Below are 21,865 nucleotides of genomic sequence, written 5' to 3' on the forward strand. Positions count from 1 at the left end.
ACATGCAAAGGAGAAGATTTAAATAAAATCTCTACCCCAGAAAAGAACAAGTTATGAAACAAGGATTGAATTTGAATAGGTGCTGAACCAGATCTTGAAATTTTAAAGAAAAAGCAAGAACGAAGCTTCAACTCCTATTTTTGAAGGCTGCGTTGGAGTGAGTCACAGTCACTGATGTACAGAGATGCTGGTTTTCAATAGCTCGTAGGACTATTCAGTCTAATTAAAAAGGTGATTTACAGGTAAGCCCAAGAAAAGAGGAACTGTTTGCTACAGGTATAAACCAAGTCCTCTGGCTCAAAAATTCCTTTGCTGCACTAATTATTAAATATACAAGAGCTTCCTGCAAAGCTACATCTTGGTTACCAAAGCTTCACTGCATTCCGTGATGAAATTCTGGCAGTTAGCATCCTAGAGAAGGCTGAGAAGAACTTGGGCAGTGTTGCAAAGGTATCGTGTAACAAGTCATCTTCATGAACAGAGAAATTTATCAAGTCATCTTATGAACAGAGAAATTTAAAAGCTGAGCTATTCAAAAACCAAAAACAGAAAAGAAAGTATATCCCAGACTAAATTCCTTTTTAAAAGAAAAGCTGAATATGCTTGCTGAGCTTAGCACAGGCTGACTTCAAACCAAGGACACCAAAACCAAGGACAGTGCTCTATCCAAAGTATCCTATTTCTTACAAAGCAACCACTAACTGGAATGCCCAAAGGCCCAGCAGCTGCTCCTCCATGGATCCCTGAGCAGGAGGCTTGTTTGAGATGCTCTGGATCACATTCTCTGCACAACTCACAAGGTAAGTGCACGCAGCCTCCTGAAAGCCAAGTGCAGCTCAGGAAAGAAACACACGACACAGGCAAATGCTCAGTAGCAGGTGAGCCACACAAAGCTGCTGGGAGAGTGTTTTTCCATCCTTTGACATTGTATGGGTTCTGTGGCTAACATCTGAGCCAAAGAAGTGCTCCCATATCAAATGACAACCAAGACCCCAGATGCTTTAAGGTTTTAAGAAAGGGTTGTGCACGGTGAATTCAGACACAAAAGCTCAGCTTGCCTACACAACATCCAGACAGCATCCACATTCACTTGGCAGAAACAAAGACTATTAAAACACATATAAAAGCATATTAAAATTTTGTCAGGAATATCCCAGATACGACTAACACTCTCATTGTGTTCATATGGACTTACAAAGCAAAACTGACATAAAGTCAACTGCAAATAATTGACCAACATGATCAAGTGAGGCTCTGATTTACTCAAAAAAGACAAAGAGGGAGCTGATCATGCAAATTTAAACCTATCACAGCCAGAACCAACAACTTCTTCAAAAGAAACTAAGCATTACAAAAGCTGTCTCTTTTCTGTTGCCAAGAGATATTTTTTGCTGTTACCACCATGCTTGCAGCACTGCCATGGTTCCCAAAAACAACATTATTAATACCTACAAGATTTACCCTCATTTAAAACAAAGGAACTCCAAGCCTTCACTTCGGCACTGAGATCAGTGTAAGCACACAAGGAAAATGGACAAGATCAGAAGTTCTAAGGAATGAAGCAAAAAATACATATTTAATGGATGAGGGGAAAAGAGTGATTTCTGTTGGGGTAAAAAGAAATCTACGGATCATTACTTGGTGTCAATAATAATGGAAGAAAGGTAGAGAACAATCTGACAAGAGAAGGGTAAAGAGGAAATGAATTATTCCAGGGATCAATTCATACTATCTTCTGCTTATCAAAAACATTTTGGGGCTTAGTGCTCAAAAGAAATTACAAAAGAGACATTTATCTAAATGCTCACTTATCTAAATGCTCATTTATCTGAATTATCTAAATGCTGCTACATTAGTGTTCCCGTATGCTCTCGTCTTCCAAATGTACTCCTTGCTAATTTTAAATAACCTTTATTGCACATGCTACTTCTAAATCAAGAAGAAGCACCAGGAGAAGCAGGTTAGGGCTGTGGCCCCTCCACTCACCTCTCCACACATCTGTTCACCATCCCTTCCCCAGAAACAGGAATTATCAGCCACCTGCTGCCCATGGGGGATTTCACTCTAAATCAGACAAATGCTGATAAGGAAGGATCATTAGTGGAAGACAGGAAAGAGATGTCAGAGAACAAAATCAAGTCAGTGACTGTTGCCATACCTGCGTCCCACTGAAAAATCCATCAAATCTAGCAACAACTGAACCAGGGTCTAGGATGGAGGACAGTGCCTTGGCTGATCCATGGCTGTGTAAGGTCTGAAGACTCAGAGCAGCAAACCACGTAGTGTGTACCTGTATGGGTGCTGCAGGCAGATTTAGGAGCACAAAGTCCTCACATGGAGAAAAAAAAATCAAACTAAATCACTGCAGCATGCATAAAATAATAAAAGATGAATAAAATAAATAAAAGAGATAAGCAGTTGTGCTTGAGATGCAGGTAAAGAGACCAGCATTGCACGCTGCAATACCTCTGCGAAAGATGCCTTAAAACTGTCGAGCCATGAGATCAGACACACCCAGAATAAAAAAAACGTGCTGCTGAGACTCAAGACAGTCTATACAGTGCAGTGGGACAGCAAGGGTACATGACAGTGGCAGCTACTTGTTGAGTAGATCTGAAGAGCAGGGTACAAATGCAAAAGATGAAAAAATTGTCAGTGATCAAGATGAAAGGCTTGTCAACTCAGAACGAAAAAAATCAGGATGAAAAGCAGCCATTTGGGAGAGATCGTAAAAATAACGTTTTTCTAGAAAGCTTCAAAAGATTTTATTTCTTTGGAACACACAAACTCAAGCAGGTAAGGTGGAGGGATTAAAAAGGCATGGGAAAAAGACTCCAGCATTCTTACAATCCTATGAAGTTTATTTAACACTCTGCATTGTTCATTAAACAATAACCAAACAGATCATTCCACTGAGCCTGAATTGCAAAATCTGGCACAGCTAGACTCAAACATGGATATTGTGTTTCTCATCTAAGAAAACTTGTACACTGTGTTCAATACACTGTTTTTCATGAAAGGAGTTTAAAAAATAGTAACAGTAATCTCATCCACTGTAGTGAAGACCAAGATAAATAAGAGCGTTCCTGTCTATTCCCAGGAACACCTCTGGTAATTGAAAATACTTTATGAACTAAAAAAAAAGGAAGCTTAAGAAGTTGCTCTGATACTAACTCTTGCAAAAAGACTTCTTATAATTCAGATTTTTAAACAGAGAATCACAGAATCTTAGAAACATTTAGGTTGTAAAGACCTCTAAAGTCATTGAGTCCAACCACTAACCTAGCACTTCCAATTCCACCACTGAAAATGTTATGCTTTCCAAAAAACTGACTATTGAAAACAAATTTCCCCACACCAGAAATACCTTTTGAATTACCACAGGCAAATAGAGTCCAAGGTGTTCATGATGTTACCCTCAATTTTGTTAGGCGTGCACATTAATGTCATTCATGTAATAAATGTACATAATGTCATTAATGTCATCATTGTGTAAATTAATGTCATTTACAGTGAAGAGTTTCACTGACTTAAAAAATTACCACTAGTAGGCATCTGAGTCTTTCACTACCAGTTGAGGCATTTAAATTGTGCTAAACTCTACACAGGGTAAATATTCAACATAAAAAAATCTGTTTTCGAGTTGTCCCTCACGTGACATTTTGAAGAGCAAATGACATTTTTTGGTCTACAGTTGGAGAGTAATAATTTCTGATCAACCACGCATCCATTGCCCTCTCTGTAGGGAAGCCATCACGCCCAGCTCATATCTGGTGACACACTCATCAGTAGAAGCCTGAATTCTGAAATAAACAAAACTTATTTCAATATGACAGTGAAGACTTCACCTACATATTCTGTTCCAATTCATGGAGATCATTGTCAAAAAACCAAAAGGAATTGCAGTCTCACGGCAACTCCCTTGTTTTACCGACTTTTGATTTAAGGGCTTTTCAAAATGCCTTAATACCACGCTGCAGTTGTTAAGGCAAATATTTCTCTTTAAAGCAATGCTTCTGCCGCAATAAAACCGCCAACTTTTTTAGCAGTGGATAGCAGAACTCGGAATGGAAACATCTGGTGTCGCTTACGGACACATATTAAAAGAACAGATACTAGATTTCCCTGGAAAAATCAATGGTTGCCCTTTTTCATCGGTAAAACGGGTTGCTCATGCGGGCTCGATGGGAGCCCGACACACAGATGCTGCGGCTGGGATGACAGCGGAACCTCGGGGGCGGCCGTGTGGGGCACACGGTGTTCCCCAGAGAACCCGAGGCTGGGGGGATCTCTCTGCGGTACCTGAGCAGAAGCTGTTGCTGCTGATAGTCCTGCCGGAGCCCGCGGAAGAACTGGGCGGGTTGAACTCCCGGCTTTCCTCTTCCGAAAAGGGCGATTCGGAGGCGGGAGATACCTTCTGCTGCGGCCGAAGGACCAAGCGGGGGATGCGGCTACGGGACACCTCCTTTTCCAGCTGCGTCCCCTGCTCCTGCTCGGGAAGGGACACCCCGTCAGGAACCTCTCGGATGCGCCCTCCTCTTTCCATCATCGAGGCAGGGGCAGGCAAATCCCGGCCCCTCCGCCCCCCCAGGGCGGGGGCAGGACGCGATTTGCCTGCCCCTGCTTCTCCTCGCTCCCCGCCGCGCCGTCCATCCCCGGCTCCTCACCTTGCTGCTCTCCCGCAGAGGCCCCATCGCTGCTCAGTGACGGCGCAGCCGGGAACGGGCACCTGGCATGGGCCAGAGGGATGCGCCGAGCGGGGCTGCGCTGCCGCTGTCGCTGCCGCTGCGGCGCTGGGGGTGGCGTTGCCCGGCCCGGCCCCGCCGCGCTCCCCGCCCCGACACGTGGTGCCGCCGCAGCGCCCGCCCCCGGGGCAGGTGCGGGGCTGGGGCGCGGCCCTCGGCCCGGGCGGACCCCTCGGCACCGCTGCCGGGAGCGGCCCCCGCCGCCCCTCCGGGCTGGCCGGGCCCTGGCCGCGAAAGGCGGGAAGGAACGCGGGCGTAGGAGACCGGGGCAGAGGGCAGATGATGCCGGTACAGATATGATGGTTGTATAGCCGCACGGTTAGCAAAATGCACCGTCAGACTTCTCTGCTTCTCAGTCACAGAATGTTAAACGTTTGGGAGGGACCCTGAAAATTATCTAGTCGCATCCTCCCCGGCCATGGGCAGGGACACTTCCCACTAGAGCAGGTTGCTCAAGCCCTTATCCAAGCTGGTCTTGAAGACTGCCACTGCTGGGGCAGCCACAATTTCCCTGAGCAACCCTGAGTGTCTCACCACCCTCACAGTAAAGAATTTCTTCCTAAAGTAAAGAATTTCTTGGTACTGGTTTTCAGTAATGTGTTTATGGAACATGTAGAGAGACAAAAATTTATTTGATTCTGGCATAAAACCATACTTGATTCTCAGGTGATAGATACATTGCAATATATATTTAATTTAATATGCAAGATAGATTTAATTGCAATATTTCCTCTCTTACCATTCATTGGGGTAATTGTCGTTGACCCTCCTATTGATTAATGCGCATGTGGTAACCTTGTTAATCTGCTCTCTAGAGAGGATCTATTTAAAAAACAAGCATTAGCAGGACTACATTCTGGGGTATAAACATATGCACACAATGGGTAAAAAGGACTGCTTTTCCACAAAAATGATGATGAAATTCTCAATATGAAACTTATTTGAGGTTCCACATATATGTCTGCTTATAGGACTTAAGGAGCTCGCAGAAGTGCTACTTCCATCAATCATGTTTTTGAGCAAAGATTCCCTTTATATTTTCGCTTCCTGCTATCCTGGTTTCAGCTGGGATATAGTTAATTTTCCCATGACACCTATAAAGGGCCCCAGTTTTTCTTTGGAACTTCTGTTTTCTATTAGACCGTAAATATTAAATACTGTCTCAAAAATAATTAAGAGCAAATGTGCCTTTAATGTGTAGTGCAGAGAGCATAGCATCAGTAACAGGAAAGGTGATGCATTCATCCAGACCTCAAAGAGGAAAGAGGACACTGGTAAGTACTGACGCACTGATTGTTGTATATCCAAAGAGTCATAATTACTAATTTATTAACCTGGCATCAGAATTAGATCCATTACTTATGTAGAGCTCCAAGCCATGCTTTGCCAAAAAGATGATACCATCCTTCCCTGGCAGTGACAAGACATCTATAATTCAGAGACGTGAGGTAGTTACAGCTAAAAAAAAAAGCAGAAAATTCCTGTAATAAAAATTCTGTGCTTATAGAGTATCTTGTAAGCACTGGCACCTACCTTCCTGCCACAAAATATCAGGAAGAATTCTGGACCTTTCCCTACTGCTCCAAGACTGTTTCCATGGAAAATTGCAAATCACATATTTTAATCACACAAATACGTTCTTCTGTTCAGTAGAGAGCAGGGCACCTGAGACCGTGGGCTTCTCCCGAGACCATGGGCACCCATGGCATGTGTGGGGTGGAAATTTCCCACTTACATTTGCAAAGCTGCTGTACCAGCAGTAAGAGTAAGAAGAAGCTGTGCAGCAGCACTGCCATTGCCATAGTAACTCAGCTCCAGAGCTGCTGCTGCAGATTCAATTCTCGGAGCCTGTTTTATCTTTTTCATTTCAAGCTCTAATTTTTGCCTTGCTAAGAAACAAGATATAAGACGTGAAGTCTTTGGGCTGCCTCAGGATTCATAATGGGATGTGATTCCTTTTGATCTTCTCTCCTTTTGGCATAGGGGTTTATAGCCTTATCATAAATCATAAAACAATCATTAACCTTCAAGCAAACATTTTTTCCCCTTACAGTCATGTATATCTTATAAATATTGTGAAATTAAGTCACTTTTCAGTAATTGATGAATTAATTAACTTTTAAGTCACTTATTAAAATATTTTTACCTTGCACTAGTTAATCATCAGTACTGGGAACAACACATATTTGATATGAACATGTGATATCACTCTTACTCCTCTCATGTCTTTTACAAACTGCCAATACCTCTGCACGACCTATAAAACTAATTTCATCACCAGTGTGTAACTGAAGAGATCTGTGTTTGCTGGAAAGAAAAAATGTTATGCATTCATAAGGGCCTCAGAAAACTTACAGAACACAGTGTCTTCTTAGCCTTTCCTTGCTTTACTCCCTCCTGAAAAATAACAGCTCTCCAGGCAGCTGCAGAGGGCTGCGGATTCAGCAGAAGCTCCTGGACTCCAGGAGCTGCCAGGGGAAGCTGGGCACTGCTCCAGGCCCTGGGGTTAGACCTTATGCGTTCCTGAGTGGGGAACAAGGTACATGAAGCAGTTTTTATTCCAGGCTTTTCTACCAAGTTCTTCATTCTGGTAGAGTGCTCTTCCAGAGGTAAGTTGTGGGGGAGAGAAGATGTGTTGAAATACAGAGGATCACAGAGTACATTTTGCTGCTGCCCCTGAATTTTCTCAGTGGGAGGGGGAATGGGATTCTAATTCAGCAGAGTTTTGCTGGCCAGAATTTAGCTGTGTCCATTAGCAGAGTCACAAGGAGCTCATTGCATTGACACTTCCACTTCTGAACTGCTGAGAAAAAAGCTTCACCTGATGTTTTTGCAAAACTTTCAGTGAAATTTGTTTTTCTAAGTTTATTTGTTCCATTTGCACATTGTTTTGAGAAGTCCACAAATGCCGTTTTCCAGTTTGCTTTCTTGCAGTGTAGTAGTTTTGCTCATGAGCTGCCAGAACAACTGTACAGTAAAAGTCTCAATATCTTAATTAAGTGCCCAAATACCTCAGTTCAGAATTGGGCACTTAGAAGAATAAGCAGAAACCATAAGATGCTCAGGAGAGAATTGCCTAGAGCTCAGCCGTAGGCACAAGAGTACCTTTGCACCGTTCCACACAAGTGGTTTATTCATGCTACCAGCAGAGACCAAGTCTCAACTGTGGCCTTTTCTGTGGTATAGCCTTTAATGTTTCTTTCTGTTTCCATGAATTTTCCTTTTCTGTGTAGTAGCTCAGCTTGAGCAACTTCAACTCCTCATTTTTGTTTGGACCTGTCCTTCAGAATGGAAGCAAGAAGGACTTGTAGGAAGTCAGAGACAGCAGTCATCCCAGGTGGCAAAAGGAGTGGAACTTTTTTGGTTTTGTTTTCATTGTTTTTTTGTTTGTTTTTGTTTTTTATTGTTTTGTTTGGTTTTTCCTTTGTGTGTGTGTGTGTGTGTGTGTAATAATTAAAATAATTAAAAGGCTGAACAAGGATTCCTGTGTTATGTGAATTCTTACTCAACAGTGACCTCACGCACCTTTGCTATTTTTATGTTGTCACCATTTGGTAGTTTCAAATACTTGCAAAATTTGACTTTGTGGAGAAGTGAATGCTTCCACACTTGGATTATCACCCAAAGAATGCTGGTCCAAAACCAGGCTGGCTCGTTGCTCAGATCAGGACTCTTTCAAGTTGTTATAATACTGAAAAGACTTGTGGACATTTAGGATGGAAACCAGAGACACGTTTTGTGATCTTATGTTCATTAGGGTTTGATGGCTTTCTCACAGTTATTTTGAATTTGAGAGTTCTGGTGCCTAAATCTCTCGAGATTCAATTTCATGAGTCTGAGTTTTTCTTTTGGCATGGGCTTTCACAGGTTGACAGAGTGCAGGCAATACCTGTACTGGCCATAGGACATGTTTTGCTTTTGAATTACATCACCCTCTGAGGTCAGTGATGAATGAGGCAGAGGGCAGAGCTGGGCCCTGTAATCCCAAGACTATATGATTTCATTAATGCAGGCACATAGCTGATAATGCTTCTGTTGGTGACTTAGAAAGCATCTGTACTTTTCCAGCTGAGACAAGTTTGCTTATCAAATGTGTCAATCCTGTTTTTCTATTCAGATGGGCTGTGTAATATCAGCAGATCTCACTCAAATGCTTCACAAATACTAAAAAGAAAACCAGCTGGAGCTAACCATTTTCATAGCAATAGTTTGCATTAGAGGTCAGCAGAGAATTACCTGGAAAAATTCTTTCATCTTCTTTCAGAAATACTAGAAAATGAGAGAAAGATGAGAAGACTATGAATATCATTATAAGACAGAGAAAACAGAAAAGGGGAACAATTGCTTCACGTTGGTCTTGGGCAAAATAATAGAATAATTAATTTGGGACTCTGACAACATAAATCACATGTTAAAATATTAAATTATTAAATATTAAATAACAAAGTAACGGGTATCAGGACATCTTTATAGGAAACATATCTTCTAAGAAAGGCTCATTGGAGTGAATAGTGACATTTTAAAACTTACAGCCAAATTCAAAGAAAAAAACATCTGGGACAAAAAATAAAGTCCTGCCAACGGAGGGGAAACTGTTTTGGAAAGCAAATTTGAGAAAATTACTTTGAGCCCTTAGTAGCGAATATCTCAATATGAGTTCTTAGACTTAGACTGTGGTTAAGAGAACTAATGGAGGAGAAGTGGAATATTTAGATGAAATAGGGGAGGGATCTTGCCTGTGTACACAGTGTTAAGATGTCTGCTGGAACAGTGTGTTCAGTGCTATTGGGAAAGAGTTCAAGGGAAATACTACTTACTGCAAGACATTTATTTAATCTGACTTCTGATAAGAGTTGTGTGATCTTTTTGTACTAGATGGGTCTCTGTCAGTACTGCTCAGTGAAATGCAAGCCAGAAGGCAACCTAAAGCACTGTGCACTCTCAGATGTTTGTGAAGCAGCCTATATATGTAGAAAGGACTTGGGCTGACTTGTCTGACTTCAGGCATCTGAAGTTACTGTGTGAAATTATGAGCTGTAGAGAGGCAGAGGCATGGCAAGCAGGCACATCTGTGTCTGTGCCCACACTGCAGATGGAGGTGCAAGGAAGGATCTGTGGCCAGCAACTGCCTGGATTTAAGCTTCTCTCTCCAGGGGTCCCAGAGCTCTGCCAAAACTCATGACTCAGCTATGCATCCAGTTTGGTAAATATGTGAAATTTGGTTTAAAGTGCAGATTTGATCTCCTTTTGAAATAGTGTAAACCTATTAAAATCTATCTAGAAATTCTTGTGATTACTTCTTGTAACAGGCACTCCCGCCACTCCTTGGTAGGAGTGTCTGTTACAATAGTTAGTTTGTAGATGTGTGGTCTAAGTGGCACAGAAATATTCTGTGTTCTAGACTTCAGTTGTGCCAGAGCTGTAACAGAACAAAATCTGGTATTGCTCTATAGGCCCGATTTTTTCTAATTCATAAAATGGTTGCACATAGCAGGACAACCTGATATTATTTTCATAATCTCTGAGAAGATTACTGCATGGTCCAGTGTAAAAGATTAGGACTGGCCTTGTTATGATTCCTAAAATCCAGCCATCTAAGCTCAATAATGGTATCCTACTGCAACATATGGCTTTTTTATATAATGTAAATTCTATACAGATTTGCAATACAGCTTGGGATGCAGCTGTAATGAGGTCCTGAAAAAGATGATGGTGTGCAGCTATTTCTGGTAGATGAGTCCTGGTGTAATCTTCAATCTTAATTGGTTTAGGTTTTGGTATGATATTGCTGAAACCTGAATACTCAGAGGAAACAGATCGGTCAGAGACAGACACATACAATGGCTTTTACCTCATTTTCAAAGCTTTTCTGCTTGGGGACAAGTGCTCACTTTTATCTTGGCTCCGTGGTATCAGCCAAGCATTATTTATGCTGGAGGATACAGACATGGTGGGTCTGAGAGACATTTTTTATATTCAGTCAGAATAAGTGAGGAAGTAAGTAGTGGTGGTATTAAGCAGTTAATTATTTCTGAGTGCTGCATCTCTTAGGGTTATCAAGGAAATTATTTTGGTATCTTGCCTTATTTTCCTCAGTACCTTATGTATGAAATTATGAGATGTAGAGAGGCTTATAGTATATAGCTCTTGCATCACAGAGTGGAGAGAAAAAGCATTTGATTGAGAATCTGAAGTCCAACTTGGATATTTTTAGTTCTAGAAAACAAGTTCTGGAAACAAGTGTAATTTGTGAAAGGATTTTTATGACCCCAAAACAGGTGTCTGAGAAGTGTCTGCTCATTTAACTTGCAGACTTAACTGGATTTCTATGTTCTGATGAGTTAAAATTTTATTTCTGATCTACTTTTATTCTGTTCTTAGTATGCAGGTAGAGAAGAGTCTGATTTTGAATCCTCTTCACTGTGGGAAAGGCAAAGGATGCAGTGAAATGTGTATATCAGAAAGTTTCCCAGGAATTGAAGCACACTCTTGCAGAGCTCTTAAGATGAGCTCAAAATTAGTTGAAGACATTTAATATGTTTAAAAGTATGAACCCTCACTGACATGGTGTCTAACATGGTTCTTAAGAGCTCTCTCCTTTGAATCAAAGTAATGCCTTGCCAATTACCACACGCTTCTGCCAAAATGTAATGATTGGAACGAATTGGTACAAATTTCATCAGTTTATAAAAACACTCACTCAGGGATGAAAGGCAGAATGAGATACCATGATGGTGTAGAAGGAAATGGCATCTAGAATGTGCCCACAGGCTTCTCTGTATGAGCCAGAGAGCACTGCATGTGCGGTAGCCAAGTGAGATGTGATACGGGAGGTGGCAATCACTTCTAAGTCCCTGGGAGGCAAACACAAGGCAATGGGGGAAGGATGTCAAGGGTGCACATGGGATCTGAGGCTCTGCTGGTCAAATAATGATATGATTTCCCATGGTCCATAAATGAAGCACGAATCCATTTCAACTACAACTGAAGTAAGAAAACCAGCATAAACTGTACATAATTGCCAATGTCAGTAGCTGTCCAGCTTCAGGGAAGAGCAGAAACTGAATTAGCAGAGCCTTGTAATTTGAGCTCTGGATGACTAAATCGAATTTAACCATATTTCAAAGGCAACAGCAGAAGAATGGTCAAAGCAGCTTTTTACCTTGGTCCTTTTAAATGGCAAAAATATGAACAATACTTCCCGCTTCCCAACACCACCAAGTAGACTAAAAACTAAGAAGCTTGCAAAGTCTTTTATCTTCTTATGAAGCACTCTTTAGTCATTCTGGGGTTGCTTTAAAAACAAGATTTGGGATATGTGTGAATTTTTCAGTACTGAGGTTCAGTATTGAACAAGTAGGAATTTATATATGTGTATTCATCTGTAAACTAGTTCATGAAAACTTGAATAGCTCAGAAGAAGAGCCAGAAATATGGGTTTTTTATTTATTCAGCTGGTGCTATAGTATTTATAGTTTGATCTTATTCTTAGAGCCTGGTCTTACTTCTATCAACTTCACAGTATTGATGTAGTATATAAACCAAGGAGCATAACACAGTTACTGTCCTCCTGCCTCTGTTCCTTTCTGTCTTCCCTGACATTCTTGGCTAGACACTTACCCAGCAGTGTTGTCGACATAGGCACTCTCTGAGAAGGTTTGGAGGTGGAATTGTGAACAGGGTCTTTTAATCTATTTTTTCAGTATCTATTTCAATGTGATTTTGAAGAGGGCCCTGAAATGCTGCTTCATATAAGCAATGGATGGTAATATTAATGTGAGTAAATGCTTAAACTTAATGACTTCAACATCAGAAAGATTATCGGGATGCCAGTTGGGCTACAAATTCTTAAATAGTCAAATGGAATGATTACTAAATGGATTTAAAATCACTGGTGTAAGGGTTTTAGAGCCGCATGTTGGTAGTTCACAAACTACACTAACTTGTGTATGGTTCCAGACAAGTAATTTCTGCTTGATAACATCCACCCACATAACATGTGAATAAGGTGTGTTGTTACCATCCTCTCCTTCCCTTTCAATAAGATAAGCCTGCCATCTGGGTCATTTGAAAGGCAAATGCCATGCCTTTTTTTTTAATCTAGGCATCTACTTGAGACAATGGCAATATCACTTTTTCCACAATTGTCAATAAATAACAGTGAGACTGCTTTGATTCAAAGCCTTGTGAAGTTTCTGAGAACATGGAATGCATGAAGGGCTTAAATAAGAATGCCTGATTTGAAAGAAAAGATGTATGTTTGTGGGGCTGCTGAAGATTTTTAATGTCTGTAAATGTCAAGAAGAAGAAATGGGAATTTTAATCTTAATTTTGCATCATTTTGATAATTTTATTTGCACTCTAATTTTGTAATTTTATTTCATTTTTCTCTAAAAGAAGACAAGATAAACATGAAAATATTTTCTACTGATAAGGAATTGTTGACCATGTCAAACATACTGTTGATTTATAGTTGGATTATTGAGCTGAAAGAACTGAATGCAGTTTGAGCCATGAATTATGGGTGACAGTGCAAGAGTACATCAACCTATTTATTGAGACTCAGCTGTGTTTTGCAGGCAGTGCCCTTCTCTTAAGGGAGGCCCTTGGCTGCAGTGGGTGAGATGGCAGAACTCCTGCTGAGATATGTGTTGGCTCTCTCTGTGTTGTTCCAAACTGGCTGGAGGCGCCCAGCCAGTAATCCCCAGCTGCACATGTCTGACACCCAGTCCCTCGGCTCCATTTAATTGCTAATTGCAACAAATGCCTCCCAGAATTCGAGAGCAGGGGCATCTGTGTAAGTGTAGGGACAGGAAGGGATGGCGTCAGAGCTGATTTCATACCCCCTTCCCCCGGGAGCTGCCCTGGGTACTGTGCCACCTGGCACCAATGGTTTCAGCATGCCCTGCTGCAGCACAAAACAGTGTTGGGCAAGCTTTAGTTCAGGAAAGATAAGGGATTTGGCTCAAATATTTCTGAAATGTGATTCAAACCCACAGTCCTTGTATAATCATAATTACCAGCACAGCTGAAAGGTTATGTTCTGCCCTGTAGTTCCTACCAAAAGTAAGGCCTAAGCTTTGAAATCACCTACTGAGGAATTGCTGTTGATACTGAGAAGGACTTGAATTAATGCAGTTATTGCACACTCACTGGTGATAGGGATTTCAGAAGATTCCAAATCCTTGTTAGTAAAAACATATGTTATTAAAAAATGCCTATTCTACACATTAGTTTTCCTGTTTTCCTTGTACTTTGCTCTCTTAATCTAGATGTCAAGTGGTCAGTGGGCCTTTTAAATTATTTGTGGGGGGTAACCAACGCAGATTCAGACTTCCAAAAGTGTTAATTTTTCTGTTGATTAGTGTATAGAATGTTTTTAAGTATGGTAATTGGTAGATTCCTTTTATTATTCCATACATCTCTGATTTTTTTCTTATAATTTTCATTTTAATATAGATATTTTATAAATCCTTATGAGAGACTATAATGATTGTCAACTGTGGGTTTCAATTGAGTTTATGCAGTCAAGAGCACCCACTCAACCCACTCAAAACATTACTTTTGAGTTTTCATGATAGGCAGATTTAATCCACATCGACACACAATGCCACAAATGCACTTTGATGCAAGGAGGACTAAAGTTCTGCTCATGGCAAGTCTGCAGGATCTGCCCTCAGGTCAGTATTAAAATTGCATCACTGCTGTAAGAAAACTTAAAATCTTCAAAAACAATATCTAAATAACACCCAGTGTTACTTTTTATGGCATCAGTAGAGTTAAAAGAAACGGACTTTGAGCCTGGACTCAAGAGAGAACTTGTGACAAAATGAAATACAGCCTGCTGAAAACTACTGTAAGCAAATACCACAAGCTGTGCCAAACAATTATGTTAGTTTCACATTAAAAGTAATACCAAATGGAAAGAGAGGGCTTACATATTCATGTCACCCCTGTTTTTAAGTGGTACACCCATGAATAAGGCTAGCAATCATCTGGCACAAAAGGCCATTAAACCATAAACTGTTTATACAAATACCCAAGACAAATGAGTTTTAAAGACTTGTTTATTAATAAGGAAGAAATGGATTTGAGTATCAGAACTACTTTCTAATACTATTTAGGAATATTAGAAACACTGTTGTTATTTAAGAATTTAGTTTTCATTACAGTTTAAGTACGGATTGGTTCCTCTGATCCTGTATACATACAGACTATTTTTTTACTTTTCATTGCAGGAAGTTATTGTGTAATATCTGCTCTTTGCAACAAAGCAGCAAATAGGGGATTAGTATTCAGTTCATGCCTGGTACATGGAAACACTTTTGTGTTTATAAATCTGTTTTGGTGGACACCACTGAAGTGGTGAGATTATATCTACTTAAAACATCAGGTGAGGGACTCGTGTCAAACCCAACAATTTGTGGTGTATTCCTGTCCAAAGATACCAAGATTTGTATGCATTTGATTGATGTGGGATCTCATGCTCCTGCCTCAGGGATATGATGCAATTTCTCATCAGATACTCCGATGCTTTTGCAAACAGTCTGTATCTGTGACCTGACCTTGACCTCCAGAGGAACTCCCTTCTTCACTGCAGCAGATGAAACTGGATGTGGCAGGAGAATACAGGGCTTCATAATGAGGGGGCATTTTATCTTTAGAGGTTGCCAGAACATGCTAACAATTTTGATTTCAGAGCTGAGTTCAACTTTTTTTTTTTTTTTTAAAGAATGCTTGTTTTTGCCAACTGGAATCTTCACAAATAGGTTTAGCAATGCCTCAACAGAAATACAGGTACTTCTAGATTTTTTATCTATATTTTCCAAAAGTTTGTATATTGGTTTATTTGTTGCCCCAAATATGTATTGGAAGGCACCTTTCCCTTGGACCTCACAAAACTTCCTTTTCACAATCTGTCATGAATCAAAATTATCTACGCATCACTAGTCCCACACAGTCTAGTCCCACCAAAATTACTGTATTCGGCTATATTTTTTGTATAATTTAGCAAATCATTCAGGGCACTTTCAGGGTTCCCTAGCTCATCTTCTCCCAAGTACTGTACAATTTTTCCTTCCATCTTCTGTATACTGCAATATGTAAGAAATAATAGTTCAGAAGTCTAAAGTTTGTTTTAATCTAAGATAAGAACATTTAGGGATTTCAGAAGTTAGTAGATTTTTTGTGCTTTGTAGGGTGGAAACATTCACTGACAGGCCCTCTTTCAATGACAGGCAACTAATAACTTCAGCAGAGGTGGTATTACTTCTTTCTTCTTCAATTAGAATCTCACGTTCTGTACACATAGGGAGAGCAGTTACATCTCTTACTGGTTTTGTATAGTAATGTGCCACAAATGCTGTTCATACTCCTGACTTTTTCACAGTTCTTAGATGATGGGATGCTTTTTCTAATTTTTCTTAATGATCACTTACTTGCTTTTATTGAAGACATTGTGAGTTTTCCCCAGCTTCTTGTTAGAAGCCACTATTCAGTTCAAAATAGGGCTAGAAAAAAAAATATGAACAGTATGAAGTCATACTTGGAATTGTTCCCACTTGGAAAATGCTTTTAGATTAAGAGTGCAGCCTCATTCAATATTTAAAATAATGGCAATACTAAATAAACCTGAATTCTGTCCTATGGAGTGAAGAAGTTAAATGGTACCTTACTCCTCAGAGTAATTAGGAAGTTTGCATGGAAGTTGGTTTAGTGTTTCAAATAACAGAATTTTTTCATCATTATCCAGCAGGTTCTGGATCTTGGCAAATATAATTGTCTTTGTAATAATTATAAATGCATTTGAAATGTTCTAAGTGGTAAAATGGAATCTTGTTCTGTTGCTTCTTATAAGAGTGTTGGAGCAGCATGAGAGAAGCCTTGATTCTGCAGAGGCCATGGTGTGCATGTGCCTCCCCCAGGCTGTGTAGAGGCTCAGGCATGTGCTTATCTGGTGACGATCAGATTTTTTGTTGCTGAATGTAACAAATCAGGCTCCTTCCTATCATCAGTCTGTATGTGGTTTGGTTTTCTCCTCTGTTGAATATATCAAATAATAAATATGTTCTCTAGAAGGTAACAGAAATTATTCTAGGAGTAAGAATATCAACTATACCTGTACTTATTCTGGTCTCTACATGTCTAACTTGCTCTTAGCAGTCTGCAGCAATGGTTTCCATAATATCCCCAACTACATTACTCTTCCACTCTTAGTTGTCTTTACTTGGTGTTTGAACTTTCTGGGCTAAAGTGTTAAAGTCATTACTTGTCCTGTCTTCCACAGCCAGGAAGAACAGACTGTGCTGTTTTTAGCAACTTTTTATGCACCTCGATATTCCCCCCTGCTTATCTTGGTTCCTCCTTACTCTGTTTAGCCCACGATTCCTTTATTTATTTTCATTTATTCTGTTTAAAACAATCATTGTATTGTACTCAGATGATATAGCTTATTAGGATTATTATAAATTCTAACCATTGTTTAAAGCTCTGACAATCCTCTTCAGCTTGGAGTTGTCGGCACATTAACAGTGTAGTCCTTATTTCATTATGCAGGCCACTAATGGAACTGTTTGCCAGACCCAGGATGGATCCCTGAGGACCCTGCTGAAATACATGTTGCCATTTTTACAATGAGCCATTGATAATTGTACTCCTTGTATTATTTTGTGACTGGTTTCACATGTAGTACAAGGTAGTTCCACCTCTATCACGTGTTCCTGGTTTGCTTTGAGAATGCACTGGCAGTACAGTGTCACAAGTACTAAAATCAAAATATATGATTTCAGCTGTTTCTCTCTTACCCACATGCCTGTGACCCTGTCACAAAGGAATTTATATTGGCTCGACATAATTTATTCTTAACTAATCCACACTGACTCTTAGTCATCTCCGTTTCTGCTGGGTGCTTACAGATAGTTTGTAGAAAAATGATCATTTTGGTTCAGACTGGGAGTGGGGAGGAATTGACATGAGACCAACACCATGGGTGGCTGTCAGCTAAATGTCAGTGGATAACACAAGAATAAAACCTACCTCTTTAGACTCTTCACCCTAGTTGCCCTCCAGACTGCAGCAAGGATCCTTGCTGCCTGGGAGTTAGTAACAGGCTGTGTCTGTGCCAGCCAGCCCTTGTGCCAGGGACTGGTTCCTGGCACATTCATTTGACTCCTTGGGATGCAGCTTCATTCTTCTTAACCTCTTGCATCCCTTTTCAAAACTGAAATCTGTCTCAGTTCTCACCAGTGGTAAGCACTTGATTGGCAAGTGATCTTTTTAGTGAAAGGGAACTTGGCAGCATGATTTGATAATCACCACTGAATGGTAGACTAACAGTTCAAATTTTTCCCTTATGATTGAAGTCCTCCAAATGTCTTTTGTATCAGTTTTCTTTTTCCCTTGTATGAGAGTAATAATTTTGTCCTGAAGTTAAAATCTGATATCTGATAGCCCTTTTAGAGTGAATTCTATTGAAGTGTTGGCTCAAGTGCTTATTTTCACTAAAATGTGACAGCTTAATAGCTGTATTCATCTCATGACATTTTAAAGTGATGTCTGGTTTTTTTTTCCAGAAAGTGAACATGTCAAACATGAGAACAAATAACATAAACCTATACATATATTTGCATGCATTATGTATAATATAATAAACGTATTTATCTAGGAATAAACTTAATATGTGTGCCTTTTAAAAATAAAATAAAAATCAAAATCAATTTAATTAAGTTATTTAATTATCCCCTACCTCTACAGAAAAAATGAGACAGTTCCCGGATGTTGCTGGCACATTCCCTGAATGCTCCTGCAATCAAGTTGCAGCACTGCCAGGCAGGGCATTCTGGGGGGAGGATGTTTGCATGTCCAGTAGACTCAGGCATGATGGGTAGAAATGGTGCCTGAGGAAGGTTGTAGTTGTTCCATTCCCAGAGCTGTACACTAACAAGGTGGCCTTGCTGTCTCTTTTCTTCCCTTTTGTGACTGAACCAATGATTTATACTCATTCCTCCAGTTAGGAGTTTGTTCTGCCAACTTGATGCAGACCAGGTGACCTAAATTACTCCATTTGAAAACTCACACGCATTTAAAAATAAGCAAGGATAATTTCAAAAGCAAAACAAATGAAAACAAAACAAAACAAAAAATCAGGTGAACTTCAGAAAACAGTTCTCCAAGTGATAGAGTAAATTATTAATTCCAGAAAAAAATCATTATGCAGTTAGCATTAACAATATGGCAAACAATTCTCTTATTTATTTTCATGGATATCACACAAAAGTGTTTCTGTTGTTAAGGCTGGAGGACACACATGACTTGTAAATGTGGAAGCTTCTGCAAATAATTAAAGCATGGGAGAGGGGAGCTCATAGCCTCTCTATGCTTGTTATAAATAGTTATTAGTCTGGATCTTTTGTCTGCCTGAATGTAATGCCATCTTTCTTGTTTTTATTCTGTAATTACTGCTGCTCTTTGTCAATTTATGAGGTTAGGGGATCATAGTAACATTTATAGAAGTAGGAACACCATGTACTAGTGTACATGCATCTAAAAATATCAGAAACATTCTAATTTAAAAGGTGATATAGTACACAATTTTATCTAGATGCTTCCCATTCCAGGAGACTTCTGTTTCCTAATTCTGGGCTGCAGACTAAGAAAATTGATAAATTTGTTTTTTGCAACTTGGACAAACTATTTGATGGATAAAGAGCTTGCTGGATTTAAACCAAAAGAGAGTAGGTGTAGACTGGGCAGAAGGAAGAAGTTCTTTGCTGTGAGGGTGATGAGGCACTGGAACAGGTTGCACAGCAAAGCTGTGGATGCCCCATCCCTGGATGTGTTCAAGGCCAGGCTGGATGGGGCATCCACAATCCAGAGAGCAATCTGGTCTAGTGGACAGTGTCCCTTCTCATGGTAGGAGGGATGGATGATCTTGAAAGATCATCTATCCAAATGAAAATAGGGTTTCCAAACCAAATGATTTTATCATTCTGTGGTTCTATGATTTTATACATAACCTTTAAACTGTTGCATAGGTGGGACATAAATTCAGATTCAGCATTAGAGGATGTTAAATCTTTTTCAAATAACAGGCAAATCCATCTAAACAAAATTCCAGACCTGAAAAGATCTGGGCATAATTTGTCTGCACTTGTAATATGGCATTTGAAAGGGATAGAGTGGATACCAAGAAGCTTCAATTAGCAAAGGAACAAATGAAAGAGATGAGATAGCAGAAAACATAATAATGTAATTGACTTTGGTTTGCATTTTGAGGAACAAAACTACTCAGGGAGCTGTTTGCAGACTGTGCTCTCCGGCACCCTCTCCTGGCTGGCTCAAGGGTGGCTATACAGCCTTGGAAAGTGCCAGGTCTTCTGGGGAAGCAGAAGATGACAGACTACACCTATGTTTTCAATGGAAAGTTAAAGTGGAAATGAAATGGATGAGAGAAACAAAATTATTTTTCTATTTCCTGTAGGTACCACGAGTCTATCTGCAGGATTGAAGAGAGGGGTTGTGTTTGTCATAAAGTATTATTAATTTGGGAAATGAAATCATGCATTTGCATTCTCACATGCTTGGACACAGACCCAGAGCAGCCACCTGTGATGTGTGGTGAAGCCACAGTGCTGGTGCTGCAGAAAGGTCACTCCAGTGGGTACAAGCATGTCCACCTCCCTATGCCTTCCCAACAGTGCATCCACGGCTCCCAGTCACAGCACAGTGTATCCCAGGGAACACAGTACAGGGCTTTTAGCTGTAGCTCTGGAAAGAGGGCAGCAGTAAAACAAAATCCGTGTACTGTCAAAGTTGGTTTCATGCCTAACATGAATAATTTCTTCCAAGTATGCAAAATGAAGAGAGAGAGAACACTTTCTAACCAGGTCACCACTTCAGTTGCAGATGTAGTCCTAAAATACAGTAATTGCGTAAGTCTTACATTTTGCTTGATGCATATGAATGTAAGATGTTATGAAATTAAAGGCAGGGCTCTTAGTATCAGGTTGTTTTATGAAAATATTGACACTCTTTATTGTAAGAATGTGTCAGATAAATGAAAGTTAAACATTTTTCATGTCTTAAAGGGATTTTGGTAAGGATGTTTATACTTAGAGATGTATGCAATACTTAAGAGTAAATTAATCTTTTATAATATATACATATATAAAAATAAATACATGTAGAAAAGATTGCATCTAAAAGAAAATATATTTCTAAATTACTATGAAGATGTGAGTGATTTTCGAGGCTATTGATAGCCATTTTCTCAAAAAAGTCAGAATAGGTAGTAGTTTATTAGAGATTTGCTATCTATGATCAGCAGGTATGTCATGAAGGTACACAAAAACAACTTCATGTTGATAACAAACTCAGCCACACTTCACAGACAGCCAGCGCTAAAGGCCAAAACTCACACAGGAGCTAAGTGACAAGGGGGTAAGCACAGCGACACCCCAGTGACAATTCACAGGTTACAGGATTGGTGCCAGTTACCAGTCAGGGATATTGGAACCAAAGAATCATGGAATTGCCAAGGTTGGTAAAAGACATCTTAGATCACCAAGTCCAGTCACCAGCCCTGCACTGCCACCATTTCACCATTGAACCATGTGCTCAAGTGCCATAGCCACATGCTTTTTGGACATTTTCAGGTCTGGCGACTCCACCACTTCCCCAGGCAGCCTGTTGCAATGCTTGGCCGCCCTTTTCATGAAGAAAGTTTTCCTGATATTTGATCTAAACCTCCCCTGGTGCAACTTGAGGCTATTTCCTCTCATCCTGACACTGATTTCAGGGGAGAAGAGACTGACACCCAACTCATTTTAACAACTTTTTTTCGGAATCATTCACTCAGAGTAACATCTTTCAATCTTCCACTCAGAATAACAATAGTCATGCACCAATGTCTCCATCAACATGAACCTGACATAAAATCACACCCCTTGTGCTGTATGAACAATGGGAGAGAAGAATTTTTTTCCCCTAATGCATCTATTTCTACTGTTAGAGAAATTATTACTATCTGAATAAGAATAAAAATTGGTTGGAACTCATATATCAATATTCTTTTCATTTGCCAGCTATTTTTAGGATTTTAGAGAATCTACATTTTTGGCAAT

General features: G+C 40.0%; 1 protein-coding gene across 1 annotated transcript in view; it reads right to left on the reverse strand.

Annotated features, from left to right (window-relative positions):
* SYBU (syntabulin) overlaps positions 1 to 4,836 on the reverse strand; it is a 40,390-nt gene extending 35,554 nt beyond the window's left edge. The window contains exons 1-2 of the mRNA XM_038127652.1: positions 4,668 to 4,836; positions 4,303 to 4,489 (exon numbers count right to left, since the gene is read on the reverse strand). Coding sequence (XP_037983580.1) covers positions 4,303 to 4,489; positions 4,668 to 4,694 — 214 coding nt within the window. The 5' untranslated portion in view covers positions 4,695 to 4,836. The remainder of the gene's footprint in view (positions 1 to 4,302; positions 4,490 to 4,667) is intronic.
* Between the last annotated feature and the right edge of the window lie 17,029 nt (positions 4,837 to 21,865).

Source organism: Motacilla alba, chromosome 2 (genome assembly GCF_015832195.1).
Source record: "Motacilla alba alba isolate MOTALB_02 chromosome 2, Motacilla_alba_V1.0_pri, whole genome shotgun sequence".
Classification (NCBI taxonomy): domain Eukaryota; kingdom Metazoa; phylum Chordata; class Aves; order Passeriformes; family Motacillidae; genus Motacilla; species Motacilla alba.